General features: G+C 48.4%; 1 protein-coding gene across 3 annotated transcripts in view; it reads left to right on the plus strand.

Moving 5' to 3' along the window:
• Positions 1–14,493, plus strand: part of OSBPL3 (oxysterol binding protein like 3) — a gene marked incomplete at both ends in the record, with an annotated part of 88,870 nt that extends 74,377 nt beyond the window's left edge. For all 3 annotated transcript variants that reach the window (XM_080701084.1, XM_080701085.1, XM_080701086.1), the window contains 7 exons: positions 612–675; positions 3,710–3,788; positions 4,024–4,168; positions 6,954–7,098; positions 8,724–8,850; positions 11,228–11,350; positions 14,397–14,493. In XM_080701084.1, the coding sequence (XP_080557210.1) occupies positions 612–675; positions 3,710–3,788; positions 4,024–4,168; positions 6,954–7,098; positions 8,724–8,850; positions 11,228–11,350; positions 14,397–14,493 (780 nt within the window). The remainder of the gene's footprint in view (positions 1–611; positions 676–3,709; positions 3,789–4,023; positions 4,169–6,953; positions 7,099–8,723; positions 8,851–11,227; positions 11,351–14,396) is intronic.
• Between the last annotated feature and the right edge of the window lie 1,183 nt (positions 14,494–15,676).

Genomic DNA, 15,676 nt, shown 5'->3' on the forward strand with positions numbered 1-15,676 from the left:
GAACCCATGATCCTCCTGTCTCAGCCTCCCAAATGCTGGGATTACAAGCATGCGTGCACCACCACACCGGGCCCCTGTTTTTATTTTGACACTTTTCTTTTTTTTTTTTTTTCTTTCTTTTTTTGCAGATCTGGGGATGGAACCCAGGAGCATTTGACCACCGAACTATACTCCCTGCCCAATTTTTTTATTCTTTATTTTGAAACAGGGTCTCACTAAGTTGCGGAGGGCCTAAGTAGCTGAGGCTATCCGAGAACCATGATCCTCCTGTCTCAGCCTCCCAATGCCGGGATTACAAGCGTGCACCACCACGCCCGGCATATTTTGACACTTTTCAAAACACCTTTTAATCCTTTTCCCCTGCCACTAGGACCCCCTCCCAAGAAAGCCTCCGGAAGCTTCCAGAGGCTTCCATTCCTAGCTTCTCACCCCAGCAGCTAAGCAAGTGTGGGTCAGGAGCACCCTCTGGAGGACAGACCCATGGATAGAAACTAGGAGTTTCCCTTCAGTAGGACGCACTTTGGCACATCCCAGCGCAGGGGGGCAGGAAGGGATTTCCCGCGGTGAAGCACTTGGCTCAGTTCCCGTCTCTTGTTTTTGGTCTCCCTCAGGTCAGCCACCACCCGCCCATCTCTGCGTGTCACGCCGAGTCTCAAAATTTTGTTTTCTGGCAAGGTAAGATGCTATGGTGCCTGCTTCCGTGTCGTGTAACAGTACAGGTTTGTTTAATTCAGGAGCCACTCTGGATGCCCGCTGTGGTCGCGGTCACGGTGGCCCGGGCTTTGGGTTTCATTAGGGACCCTCCTTCACTGGGGGTGCGTCCCCCCGACCCATGATTGACGTTTGCCCATTACAGATTGATGCCGAATACTGTCATTGCTTATTAATTTTCAGTAAGTGTTCAAGGAGATCATTTAGTGTTTCACTTTAAGAAAACAGTTCTTCATCCTCATCTGCGTCACCACTATTTAGTCCTCCATCTTTTTTCTCTACTTTATTTCACAGTCATCCATGCGCCTCGCTAATTTCAAGGTTCACCAAGTTTTTCCAGCTGCTTCTTAGAGTATAAACAGCAGAGACGGGCTTTGCTTTTGAAACATTTAAATTTTATTTTGGAAATCACATTTTTTGTTGTTGTTGGTGGTGGTGGTGGTACTGGGGTTCCTGGAAGCCCTTCTACCTCTGGGCTACACTCCTAGACCATTTTTATAGTTTTATTTGGAAACAGGGTCTCTTAAGCCAGCACGGCTGGCTCCGAACCTGCGCGATCCTCCTGTCTCCGCCTCCCAAGCGCGGGGATTACAAGCGTGCGCCGCCACGCCCGGATGGAAATCACATTTTTATGTTGCTGACTTCTTTTCAATTTTGAGATCGTGATTCCTGAAATTTTGTTCAGTTTATATTTTGCATACGAGGGTAGCCAGTTGTTTTCAATAACAAGCAATTAATTTTCTTTTTTGTGTGTGGTGCTGGGGATTGAACCCATGGGTATTCTACCTCCCAGCTATACTCCCATTCCTACTTTTTATTCTTTAATTTTGAAACAGGGTCTAAGTTTTGGAGGGCCTAAGTAGCTGAGGCTGGCCACAAACCTGTGATTCTCCTGTGTCAATCTTCCAAGTACTGGCACCACCACACCTAGCTAATGAATTTTAGTAATGTCTTTTTTTTTTTTTTTAATTTTTGGCGGGTCTGGGGATGGAACCCAAGGGCATTCGACCTCTGAGCTACACCCCCTGCCCTATTTTTTATTCTTTAATTTGAAACCAGGTCTCATTGAGTTGCAGAGGGCCTCACTAACCTGAGGCTGTCCGCGAACCGCGATCCTCCAGGTCTCAGCCTTCCGAATGCTGGGATTATAAGCGCGTGCCACCACGCCTGGCTTAGTAATGTCTTTATATATTCAAAAAGGTGGAGTGTACAATAAAAAATATGAGCATCCTGGGTTTTCAAACAGTACATAGCCATTTTTCTCATGCTGGGCATAGTGACACACGCTTGTAATCCCAGCACTTGGGAGGCTGAGACTGAAGGATCACGGTTCGCGGAAAGTCTCAGAAACTCGTGAGCCCCTCCACAACTTAGTGAGACCCTGTTTCAAAATAAAGAATAAAACAGGATTGGGAGTATAGCTCAGAGGTAGAATGCCCTTGGTTTCCATCCCCAGTACTACAAAAAAACAAAAAGCTTTTTCTCGACTAAAAATAATGTCACCTGATTTAGGGACATTGCCTATAAACCTTTGTGAAATTTTAAAAGTACAAAGGAATATGCTTTTACCCCCCTCTCTACCCCTTTTTCCAGAGGCCAACTTCTTCTCCCTAGAGATTATCAATGTCACTGGTTTAAAGTTAAAAAGACCATGGTTTTCTTTTTTGATTTTTTTGTTCTTGTTTTGGCAGAGGTGGTACTAGGGATTGAACTCGGAGGCATTCTATCTCCACGCTATACCCCTGGCCCCTTTTATTTTTGTTTTAAAACAGGGTCTCACTAGGTTGCTGGGGCTGGCCTCGAGCCTGCCATCCTTCTGTCTCAGCCTCCCAAATACTGAGGTTACAGGTGTGCTCCAACACGCCTGGTTTTCACGCCTGGTTTTCGTGGTTTACTTTTATTAATTTGGGCTATCAGAGTTTAAAAGTGAAGCGTGACTCGAAAAATGTCTCTGCCTTTTAACAAAACCCTCCGGAGCGATTTCTTGCAGGGTTCTTAACCTCTTCGTCACTGGATCTCACTGACCTTCTAAGTCCCTGTGAGCCCCTGCGGGTGTTTTTTAAGGTTATATAATTTCTGACGGGAGGGGTCTTCTCAGGGGAGTTCCTGTACACGCCCCGCCTCCCCAGTTTCCTCCGCAGCGCCGTTCCTGATGGCCCTTTGCTAGAAGCCTTGCCTTTGACCTCTCCTACACTGCCCGGATGCCTAGACTCTCCAATTGTCTGCGCGAGGTCTGTGTCCAATCACATTGGCTTCTTTTATATTCTCCCCAGTATACACAACAAGACTTCTCAGCCAGGCGTGTGCAGCCCACTGTACTCTGTCCTCAGCCTGACTTTTTACTCTTTTCCCTGGACCATCTCAGACCTTTAGGACAAAGCCACATCCCTGTCTCCTTGAATAAACTCTTCCTTCTGCCTTAAGTTGCTTTTTCTCTGCCTGGTGAGCTCCTGTGCATTCTACAAAGCCTCATTGAGAAGGCCCCTTCCGATGCCATCCCCAGGCATTTTGGCCGGCCCTTCTTCTCCGGTTCCATTTAAGCCTGTGCCTCTCGAGAGGTCACTAATTGCTGTCACTTCTGTCTGCCTCTGGGGCTGTTAACTCTTCTAAGGAAAGGACTTGACCTTATACTTTTAGTTAACCCCAATCCTGCTCCAGATGCCTCGTTGGTACATATAGTACATAAAATATTTTCCCAACTAACTTGATCATGGAGAAGTTGTGCTGTAGAATGATCCTGTCCACAGACTCTCAATGTCGGCCGTACCCCCTGGAGATTATTAAAGCAATCCACAGGGTCTGAGGTAGCTTTGGGACGATTAGGGGAGTTTGGGGGTGTTAAATAAGAATAGGGGGCGGTGAGAGCCGGGGTGGGACACTGAGTAATTTTTTTTTTTTTTTCTGAAAAGGGGGCAGTAAGCCAATACATGGGCGTCTATGACAGAACTCTGCTCTCCCTACCCCCATGCTGATGTAGTTATCTGGCGTTTCATTGCAGATGTGAGATGGAAAAACAAATTCTGGGGCAAATCCATGGAAATCGTTCCCATCGGCACCACCCACGTGACTCTGCCCGCGTGAGTTGTTCTGAGGTTGGGAACAGGACAGAGTCCGGGGCCAGGGACCCACGCGGGGCGGGGGAGCGTGGCTGTCCTTGGGGCCTGTGCTGTGACTCCGCACGCTTCTCCCCAAGCGGTCCCTGAGTGGAGAGGTGCGTGACCCATCCCGTGGCTTCATTCGTAAAGTGGCGGCATCGGCTGCGTCCGGCCCTCCTGGGAACCGCCACCGTCCGTCCCCTTTCCTCGTTTGTAGCTTCGGAGACCATTTTGAGTGGAACAAGGTGACCTCCTGCATCCACAACATCTTGAGCGGCCAGCGCTGGATCGAGCACTACGGGGAGATCGTCATCAGGAACCGGAACGACGACTCCTGCCACTGCAAAGTGACCTTCACCAAGGTGCCTGGGGCCGCGGGGCGCCTGCGGGGCGCCCCCTGGCCTTGCCTGTGGTCTGTCTCCTGTGCAGAGCCACAGGACCTCTCCACGGCACCCCCGGCACAGGGACACACCTTCATGACATAGTGCCGAGAGAAATGAGCCAGACGCAGGCCGACCTATAAACTGCTGGCTCCTGGTGTAGGACTTCCCTGGGAGTCAGGTGCCGGCCGCTGGGGGGGTGCGGGGGGCGCACAGAGTTATTTGTTGAGCGGATTTGGTTTGGAGTTAATATTTGGGAAGAAAAAAAGTCCAAGAAGCAGATAGTGGGTGGTGTTTGCATGGCAGTGTCAATATTCTTACCACCCTTGAATTGTACGCTTAGACATCGTTAAAATGAGCCAGGCGCTACGGTGCATGCATGTAATCCCAGTGCTTGGGAGGCCGAGGCAGGGGGATTGCGGTTTGTGGCCAGCCTCAGCTACTTAGGCCTTTTGCAATTCAGTGAGACCCTGTTTCAAAATAAAGAATAAAAATTAGGGCTGGGAGTATAGCTCGGAAGTAGAATGCCCCTGGGCTCCATCCCCAGACCCACAATAAATAAATAAATATTTACATTAAAAGGGCTAGGATGTATCTCAGTGCTAGAATGCCCCAGTGCTAAAAATGAAAGCAAAAAAGACCCTGGATAGTCTTTTCCCCTCCCGTTTTTCCCATACCTGGAGAACTAAGTTTGCAGTGTCTGGTTGGCCTCTGAGACACTGCTGTATCCAGCCCTTCCTTTGGAGCCGCCAGAATACTACTGAAAATGCCACTCAACTCTCTTGGTTTCCAAATGTGGGTTTCGTTCCAGCTGAAAATAGTGCTCGGGTATTTGATTTATGGAGAAATGCTCTTTTTTTTCATAGAGATTTTTAAGGGCAGCCAGATTGGAGGGGCGGAGTACTCATGAGTTGGAGCGCCCTCTGCTGGCCAGAGTGTGGTAGTGTACAGTCCCCACAGAGGCTGAGCTTGCCCCCTATGGCAAAGTTGCCCCGCTGACCACAGCCCGCCTGCAGCGAGGGCGTGGCTTGTGCGAGTTTCCTGCGGTCTGAATGAGCGGTTCTAATTGGGAGTAGAAATAACTTAGAAACCTGAAAATTGAAGCAGCCTGCTTGGTTGGTTTACAAATTAATATCTAGTGCCTTTACAGGAAGAAAAACAATGACGACTTCCATTTCTTGTATTTTTGTTTTTTAAAAATGCCAGATGGCATTTTCTTTATTTGAACGAACACACACACACACACACACACACACACACTCACTCACTTGGGAGTATCTGTGCCTCTCCTTCGCAGCACAGTCCAGCGTTAGGGTCGGTGACTCTAGTGACCAGCCCCGGGCCACCGTGGAGGAGGCGTCAGGTGCAGTCTCAGCACAGATTGTTTTTTTGTTTTATTTTGGTTTAGTTTGCTTTTTTGTGGTACTGGGGATGGAGCCTCAGGGATTTTCTACCTCTGGAGCTGCACCCCCAGCCCTATTTATATTTTTTATTTTAAAACAGGCTCTCACTAAGTTGTGAAGGGCCTCACTGAGTAGCTGAGGCTGGCCGTGAACCACGATCCTCCTGTCTCAGCCTCCCAAGTACTGGGATTGCAGCATACGCCACCACGCCCGGCATCAGCACAGACTTGTCGCCCATCAGGAGTGCTTTGGGCTCCTCGCTGCTGTGACCAGGAACCTCCCGAGCCCCTGGGTGCACACGCTTGGCTTTCCTGTAGCCCCTGTCGGTGGTGTTGGCCGTCAGGATCTGGCCCTCGGATCCTCTCCACACCCTCTCATCAGTGCCTCTGCACTTCCCCGCTCACGCTTAATTCTGACGTGCCAGTCTGGCAGCTGTGCTTGAACGTGGTCCTTTCTGATGATTTGGGGCTTCAGGAGAGGTTGGAGGGCGGCTGTGATGCCGACCGGGAGATGCTGCCACCTCCGTAGGCAGCGCAGAGGAGGAGGGGACCCGGTGCTTTGATGCCGTAATAGAGCCACAGTGCTGGAAGTCAGGACAGCCACAGAACAGGAGCTGGGCTGAGAGCCGAGGAGAACGTTGGTGAAAGGATACAGCTACTTAGTGAGGCCCTCTGCAACTCAGTGAGACCCTGTTTCAAAATAAAGAATACAAAATAGGGCAAGGGGTATAGCTTGGAGGTCGAATGCCCCTGGGTTCCGTCTCCAGACCCACCAAAAAAAAAAAAAAGATAAAGTTTCAATTAGTTTGTCAAAAGATATAAAATTTCAATTAGGATGAATACATTCAAGGGATCTCTTAACATAGCAAAATACTCTAGTACAAAAAAATAACAAAAACGTATTTTATATATAATCCTAATACTTGGGATGCTGAGACAGGAAGGATCACGGGTTCATGGTCAGCCTCAGCTACTTAGGCCCTCTGCAGCTTGGTGAAACCCTGTTTCAAAATAAAGAATAAAAAATAGGATTGGAGGTATAGCTCGGAGGTAGAATTCCCCTGGGTTCGATCCCCAGTACCGCAAAAAAAAAAAAAAAAAGAATTATATATTTCCCACCAAAATAAATATGGGAGGTAAAATGTGTTCATTAGCTTGATTTAGCCATTTTACAACATATACATATTTCAAAACACCGTTCCATACATGAGAAACACATGCAACTTTATTAGTCCATTAAACAAACAGACACAATCCAGAAGTGGCGAGCCCTGGACAGCACGCAGTCACTCGCCGCTCCCCTGGCGTGGGGTCTGTATCGGGCTGACCCTGCGTGCTGCGCTGACGGCGCTCATTGCCCCCTAGGCCAAGTACTGGAGCACCAATGCGCACGAGATCGAAGGCACCGTGTTCGACAGGGACGGCCAGGCCGTGCACCGGCTGTTCGGGAAGTGGCATGAGAGCATCTACTGCGGGGGCGCCTCCTCCTCCACCTGCCTCTGGAGAGCCAGTGAGTGCACCCGGCCCAGGGGAGGGTGGCGGGCCGGCCTGCGCCCACTTGGCACCAGCTAGAGCTCCTGGCCCTTGGTCCATTGGGCCGCCCGACAGCGGCTCGGCCGGGCTGCTGGATTCTGGGTCCTTACACCCAAAGCGTCCACTGCCGGCCGGTGGCCGTCTGAGGGGCCCACCCAGGCTCATCCTGGCCCCGCGAAGGACCAGCAGCAAAGTTCACGAAGGCCTTCCAGGAGCCGGATGGGGGGTGCTAGCCTGGAATTCCAGTGCTTGGCGAGGCCGAGACAGGAGTATCGCAGATTTCACGGGCAGCCTCAGCAGTTGAGTACAAGAAAAATGAAAATTTTATTTTCATTTCAAATTTTTACAAAAAATGAAAAACGTCTCTGGATTCAATCCCCAGTACCACAAAAGAAAAAAACAAGTCATTCTAGAAGAAACTGGAAAAACAGGCAGTGACATGGGGGTTCCACAAGCGCAGGGATCCCTGGGTAGACCCAGCCCCGTGGGCCACACACACCTCCCCTGCGATTCCCAAAGGGCACTGAGCCCTAGAAGAGCCCCTCCCCCAGCACATGTCCACAGCGATGACCCCCCTACGCTCCCCGTGAGTCCCCAAAAGCAGGTTGTTTCCAAGCCAGGGTCGGATTGTGAAACTTGTTCTGAGGCTACAGCTCCCCGGATGCCGTGGTGGACGAAAATCAAGTGAGAACTTGGCTACTAGGCCCTAAGCCATGAGCGCCCGCGCCAGGCTCTACAGCAGGAAGGGTCCGGGGGTGTGGTTCAGAGGAAGAATCCCCCGGGCTTCCATATGTAGCATCAAAAAGAAAAAAAGATTAAAAAAAAAGGTAGGAAGCGTTGGTATAGTTTTCATGCTTAAGATACACTGAGAATTAGACCAGCTACAAGGAGGACTTCCGAAGCTTCCAAAAGCAGGTCTGCAGCAAAGTTGGAGGAAAGCGTTTCTGTTCGTCTGCGTGAGAAGCAGAGCTCGGGCCGAGTGGGTTTTGTTGGTCTGCCCTCGGTTTGCTCATATATGAACGTGGCTGTATGTAGCTTGGTTTTCAGCTGGAATTCAAGCTAGGTGGTCTACTGAATGGCTTTTAAAGTTAAAGATACAAGATATAGGGACACAAGTTTATAAAAAGAATAAGGGCCCGGATGTAAGAAGAGGAGGCTGTTTATTTGCTGTTTATTGGCCGCTTACTGTGGGCTCAGCACTGCTCCCAGGTTTCAGGGGAGTGTGAGGTCACTTCTCTATAGAGGGTCTTTTTGGTCAGAAAAATAGACCCCAGAGCCCTTGGAACATGTGAATTCTAAGAGCAAATTATTTTTTTTTAATCTCAAATAGAACAGAAACCGCATAGCATTGTATAAATTAACTCTGTAACCAACCAAAGGAGACCACAGCCCTGTAGATAGAAGAACGAATACCCACAGAGAAGGAAGTGGCTCGGTAAATACCCTCTTTGTCTATCTAGTGGTGAGGCAGACTATTCTAATAGAAATGGGGCAGTTTGGAGCCGAGGGAGAAAAGTCGCAGCTGGTCTGAGATGCAAAAGATGAAGTAATTAAATGCCGCCCAGGAGAAGTACAAGGACTGACAGGTGACGTGCCTTTCAGATCCCATGCCGAAAGCCCACGAGCAGTATTATGGCTTCACGCAGTTTGCATTAGAGTTAAATGAAATGGACCCATCCTTCAAGTCTTTATTACCACCGACCGACACCCGATTTCGACCAGATCAAAGGTAAGGATCTTTAAGTGATCTTCTTCGTCCGGGTGTGGTGGCACATGCCTGTAATCCCAGTAAGTGTGAGAGGCTGAGACGGGAGGATCAGGGGTCCGAGGACAGCCTCGGCAAGTAGTGAGACTCATCAACCTAGGGAGACCCTGTGTCCAAATAAAAATAAAATCGGGCTGGAGGTATAGCTCAGAGGTAGAACAGCCCTGGGTTCAATCCCCAATGCCACCAAAAAAAATCAACTCTACAGAAGGTCACATTATAACCAGGCCACCAGAGGAACCCGAGAGGCGATTACAGTCATTGGAGCAAAGAGTGTGGGAGCTTTTAAACACCCACGTCACATCAAAACAGACCGGCTGAGACCTATGTGCGGGGTGGCCTTTATCTATCACCAGAGTCTTATTTCTGTTTTGTTTGTTTGTTTTTGTTGTTGTTGTTGTTTTTGTTTTTTGGTGGTCCTGGGAATGGAACCCAGGAGCATTCTATCTCCAAGCTATACCCCCAGTCCCATTTTTTTTTTGTGTGTGTGTGTAGGTCTGGGGATGGAACTCGGGGGCATTCGACCTCCAAGCTATACCCCCTGCCCTATTTTTTATTCTTTATTTCAAAACCAGGTCTCACTGAGTTGCTGAGGGCATCACTAAGTAACTGAGGCTGTCCGCGAACCGCCATCCTCCAGTCTCAGCCGCCCACCATTTTTTATTCTTTCTTTCTTTTTCTTTTTTTTTTTTTTTTTTTGGTGGTGGTACTGGGGTTCCTGGAAGCCCTTCTACCTCCGGGCTACACTCCCAGACCTATTTTATACTTTTTATTTGGAAACAGGGTCTCTTAAGCCAGCGCAGCTGGCTCCGAACCAGCGCGATCCTCCTGTCTCCGCCTCCCAAGCGTGGGGATTACAAGCGTGCGCCACCACGCCCGGTGATTTCTTTATTTCAAAACAGAGTCTCACTGAGCTGCAGAAGACCTCACCAAGGAGCTGAGGCTGGCTGCAAACCACAATCCTCCTATGCTGGCTGCATTTTACTACAAAGAAAAAAAGTCTCAGTGGCAAAGTAAATTAAAATATAATCCCAAGCCCAAATGATAAATGACAAGCAGGATTCTGTGTTTACAACACATGATTAAACTCCAGAAATCAAGTTATAGATCAACACTTGAGAAAAAACCCAAAAATGAACAGTTCACAGGATAGGAAATGCAGATGTCCCTTGAGATATATATATATGAAAAGATCAGCCTATTTGTAATGCAAAAAAAAAAAAAAAAGACCCACACCTGGGCGTGGTGGCGCACGCTTGTCATCCCAGGACTTGAGAGGCTGGGACGGGAGGATCGCGGGTTCACAGCCAGCCTCAGCTACTGAGTGAGGCTCGCTGCCACTTAGGAGACCCTGTTTCCAAATAAAATAGTAAGATTAGGTTGAGGGTGTAGCTCAGAGGTAGAATGTCCCTGGGTTCCATCCCCAGTACCATACACACCACACACACATGCACACACACGCACACACGTGCGCGCTTATTTTTAAAATCACATGGACCTAACATTTTTTTTCCTTATCAGATTGGCAAAAATTCTGAAATCTGATATACTCTGAGGCAACAAGGGGAAACAGCCTCATAGCAGGTTTCTGGAGTCCCTAGAGGAGTCAGCTTGGTGATATATAAATTACAGACTCGCCCTTTTCCCAGCAGTTCCACTTCTAGAAATTTCTCTTTTATATAGATATGCTTTCCCATGTGCAAAATGATGTATACACAAGACCATTTGTTGCAGCATTAATTGTACATTTAAAAATGAGAAACAAAAAAATAAAAAATAAAATAAATAAAATAAAAATGAGAAACAGCCGGGCGTGGTGGCGCACGCTTGTAATCCCAGCATTTGGGAGGCTGAGACAGGAGGATCATGGTTCGAGGACAGCCTCAGCTACTTAGTGAGGCCCTCTGCAACTCAGTGAGACCCTGTTTCAAAATAAAGACTAAAAACTAGGGCAGGGGGTATAGCTTGGAGGTCGAATGCCCCTGAGTTCCATCCCCAGTACCGCAAAAAATAAATTAATAAATTAAATTAAAAATTAAAAGAGCTGGGGGTGGAGCTCAGAGTGTAGGATTGGGAAGAAACAGGTGGAATTGGAGACAATAAAGAGAGAGATTTTACTCCAAGTTCCTTTTTTGTAGATAACATTTGGGGGAGCGTGTAAATATCACCAGGGCACAGATGATACCTTCCCTCTCTACCTCAAAAAAAAAGGGTTGCTCGAGGGGGTCTTAGGTATCGGAGGAGGATTTTGAATACCCTCGGATACCTGGGCGTTTAGTTGTAACGATGGTTATGTTGGCTTGGAAATAACGTTCCTGTACTTTCTCCCTCCGTGCCTCAGATTTCTGGAGGAAGGGAACATAGAAGAAGCCGAGATCCAGAAGCAGAGGATTGAAGAGCTGCAGAGAGAGCGGCGGCGGGCCTTGGAAGACAGTCAAACGGAGCACCAGCCCCGGTTTTTCAGGTCTGAGCCTGGCTCCACCGAGGGGCAGCGGGTGGAAAAGTCCTGCCCGCCCTTCGTGCTGCTGGCTGGGGACTTCTTCCCAACAACCCCGCAGCCCCTCCCTTACTGACTTTCTCAGTAAATGCTTGTGGAAGAAGAGAGGGAGACTGGCAAACCTGGTCCCCATCCCAGACCGTCAAAGTCACAGCAATCCCAGTACTTGGGAGGCTGAGACAGGAGGATCGCAGGCCCGAGGCCAGCCTCAGCAACATAGCGAGACTTTATTTCAAAAGAAAAACAATAAATTAGGGCTGGGCGTATAGCTCAGAGGAAGAATGCCCCTGGGTTCCATTCCTACTACCAGAAATTCCAAGTGAAAACTGCCCCTCGAGCCGAATGGGCCTGAGAATGTGGGAAAACAGGCCCTCTCTGCTTTTGCTCCCAAAATGTGTGTTACTATCAGTGAAAGCTATGGCCGCACATACTTCGACCCAGCAGCGCTAATAGGAGTCTTCAGTGTACGTGTGTAAAATACATAAGCTCGCGCACGTGTAAAATAACATAAGCTTTTTTTTAATAATAGTGTTTGAAAACAACCTAACTGCCACCAGGAGGGAACCTCTTAGGTAAATTGGGATCTATCCGTATGGAATGTTGTGCAACTATTTAAAAAGAAAACGAGTGGCTTCCTGTTCTAAAAGTCATCAAACTTTCTTAGCCGGGCGTGGTGGCGCACGCTTGTAATCCCCGCGCTTGGGAGGCAGAGACAGGAGGATCGCGCAGGTTTGAAGCCAGCCTCCCTGGCTTAAGAGACTCTGCTGCCAAATAAAAATATTTTTTAAAAATTGGTCTGGGAGTGTAGCCCGGAGGTAGAAGGGTTTCCAGGAACCCCAGTACCACCACCACCACCACCAACAACAACAACAACAACAACAACAAAACTTTCTTATAAAGAGCAAATCGGAAGTATTGCCGACTTTGCAGTCCATGGGGTCTCAGTAACAATTACTCAAACCAGGTGCTCCACATAAAAGCAACCACTGCGCCGGGCGTGGTGGCGCACGCTTGTAATCCCCGCGCTTGGGAGGCGGAGACAGGAGGATCGCGCAGGTTTGAAGCCAGCCTCCCTGGCTTAAGAGACTGCTTCCAAATAATTTTTATTTTTATTTTATTTTTTTTTTTTTTGGTGATACTGGGGTTCCTGGAAGCCCTTCTACCTCCGGGCTACACTCCCAGACCTATTTTATATTTTTATTTGGAAATAGGGTCTCTTAAGCCAGCACAGCTGGCTTCGATCCTCCTGCCTCTGCCTCCCAAGTGCGGGGATTAAAGGCGTGCACCACCACGCCCGGCTCACATAAAAATATTTTTTAAAAATTGGTCTGGGAGTGTAGCCCGGAGGTAGAAGGATTTCCAGGAACCCCAGTACCACCAAAAAAAAAAAAAAGGCAACCACAGCCAGTGCTTAAACGAATCGGCGTGGCTATATTCCAATAAGACGGTATTTCAAAGATAATCAGGGCTGGGGGTGTGGCTTGGCGGTGGCATGCTTGCCCGGCCTGCAGGAGGCCCTGGCCCGAGTGCGTATAGGGAAGACTGGGTTTGACCCTTGGACCACAGTTTGCTGATGGGAAGGGGTCTCCAGCATAGATTGGGTATTGACTGGAAGGTCAAATACTTAATGGTGTGGACGACCATCCAGTACTACCACTGCATGAAAATGAGAGAGAGTAGAGCCTGGGATCTCTGCAACAGGGAGGCTTATACGTCACGGCCCCCAGGAGAAACCTGGGAGGCCAGGAGACAGGCTGGAGAGAAAACTTGGAAGCCGGGTATGGTGGCGCACGCGCTCAATCCCGGTACTTGGGAAGCTGAGGCAGGAGGATTGAGGTTTGTGAAAAGCCTCAGCTACTTAGTGAGGCCCTCCGCAACTCAGTGAGACCCTGTTTCAAAATAAAGAATAATGAGCTGGGCGTGGTGGCGCACGCTTGTAATCTCAGCATTCAGGAGGCTGAGACAGGAGGATCGTGGTTTGTGGACAGCCTCAGCTACTTAGGCCCTCTGCAACTCAGCGAGACCCTGTTTCAAAATAAAGAATAAAAAATAGGGCAGGGGATGGTGTAGCTCGGAGGTCGAATACCCCTAGGTTCCATCTCCAGACCCGAAAAAATATAAAAATAAAAAAGAAAGAAAGAAAGAATAAAAATAGGGCTGGAAGTGTAGTTTGGAGGTACAATACCCTTAGTTCAATCTCCAGTACCATATAAAAAAAAAAAGAGAGGAGGAAAGAAAGAAAAGGAAAGGAAAGAAAGGAAGGAAGGGAAGAAGGAAGGAAGGAAGGCAGGCAAGCTTGGAGCTCTGTTTCAATCTAGATGACATGTTATCTATTTAAACAGTAGACAGTCCCCAAGCTGCCATGGCTTTCACTCCTTTGGCGTTTGGTGTTGCTTGACCGACAGCTTACTCATTTCCTCTGAGCTCCTGGTCGGTCGTAGCTCTTACACTGTCATTCCCAAAGTCATGAGCACCATCGCCCCAGCCCTGGCTTGGGGGCTGCCGGTTCCTCCTGCACCTGTCCCCTGCCCTTCTCTCTAAAGCAGCATTTTTAGAAATAACAAAACAAGCCGGGTACTGAAGCACACACTTGTAATCCTAGTACTTGGGAAGCGGAGACAGGAGGATCGCAGGTTTGGGGCCAGCCTCAGCAACTTGGGCCCTTAGCGACTTAGTGAGACCCTGTCTCAAAATGAAAAATAAAATAGGAGCCGGGCGTGGTGACGCACGCTCATAATCCCAGCCTTCGGGAGGCTGAAACCGGAGGATTGCGGTTCAAGAAAGGAAATAGGGCTGGAGGTGTGGCTCGGAGGTAGAATGCCCTGGGCTCGGTCCCCAGTACCCCCACCTCGAAAAGAAATAACAGTGTCGTCCAGGCTTCTGTCTCCATATTGTTTTAGTGCTGGCCATTGGGGATCGCGAATGCTTGTGAGAATTGTTCGGGGAGAGGGGAAAGATAAAGAGCATAGGATGCTCTCTCAGAGCCTGCCAGAAATTGTTTTCTCTTTCACAGGAAGTCCAGTGACGATTCTTGGGTGAGCAACGGCACCTATTTGGAACTTAGGAAAGATCTTGGATTCTCCAAACTGGACCATCCTGTCTTGTGGTGAAAAAAAGTAAAGAAGATGTATCTGTGTATTTTTCTCGCATTTGCTTCTGGAAGCAGCAGGACCCCGTGTCTCGCTCTTTAAAAGATCTTCTCTAGAATGACCCCTTGTGCTTAGCTTAGCGTTTGAAAGTACTTAAGTATCTATATTTTCTTCGGTGGGGTTCTTGACAATTTCAGATGTTATCCTGATTGTTTGTATGAATGCAGAACACCTTGACATTTATTTCCTTTTATATATAAACTGTTTAATAAAAATGAAAGGCCGAATGTTCACGTGTGGGGCTACACACGAAGCGTTAACACTAATCTTCCAAAGGTTAGGGGAAATTCACGTTAAAGTTACGCCTTATAAACTCATGTTGGAGAAAAACAAAACCTCTCCCAGGTGCACTGAGAAATAAGAACGCCCAGGGCTTCTCGCCCGAACGGAAGCTACGCAAGTGGAATTCAGTAGCTCAGATATCATTTTTTCCTCCCACAGCTCCTGAATTGCTCAGACAAGAATTCTGCTGGTGCTGGAGTTCAAAGAATATTTTCATTTGCAATCCAGTGGTGAAGGGGCAGTCTGAGATTAGCAGAATCTAGGTTTTTATATAAGATGTCCATGGCGCCTTCTTGAAGGGGAAGCATCGGAGATGGCCCTTCCCTGTGCTTTTATTGCCTTAGATGCAAAACCGTGCCCTCTAGCTCAGAGAAAGTGTCACTGACCAGAGACCTCCCCATGGATTCAGTGTCCTCATGACATCCCAGGAAGGTGAGCGAGAGCACAGTCCTTGAGAAGTTAGGAAATGACCCCCTGCTTCCCAGACACCCTCCTTCTGCGACTCCGTGGGACGTCATCTCCCTTGAGTGCGGAATGTCCTGGGTGGGTGTAAAACGTACACTGCTTTCCACACAGCAGTGTGACTTTTTAAAAGCTTAGCGGAATACCCGATTGTTTTAAATAACTCCACGTTTTCCTTAGACACTCCTTCGGTATTTTCTACCTCTGACCAAGCATCGTCTTCTCGATCTTGTATACAAAGTTGGACCACCTGCCTTAGAGATGAGTGTAGAGCGGTGACATTCTCCCCCCGCGCTGTTCTCTGAGAAGCTTTCCGTGTCTTCCTCCCTCTCTCTCATTTGTATGTTTCTTCTCATCGGTATCACTCTGAATTCTGCAGCAGCCTTAGACATGGATCGTA

The sequence above is a fragment of the Muscardinus avellanarius genome (assembly GCF_963383645.1).
Source record: "Muscardinus avellanarius genome assembly, chromosome: 9".
Taxonomy (NCBI): domain Eukaryota; kingdom Metazoa; phylum Chordata; class Mammalia; order Rodentia; family Gliridae; genus Muscardinus; species Muscardinus avellanarius.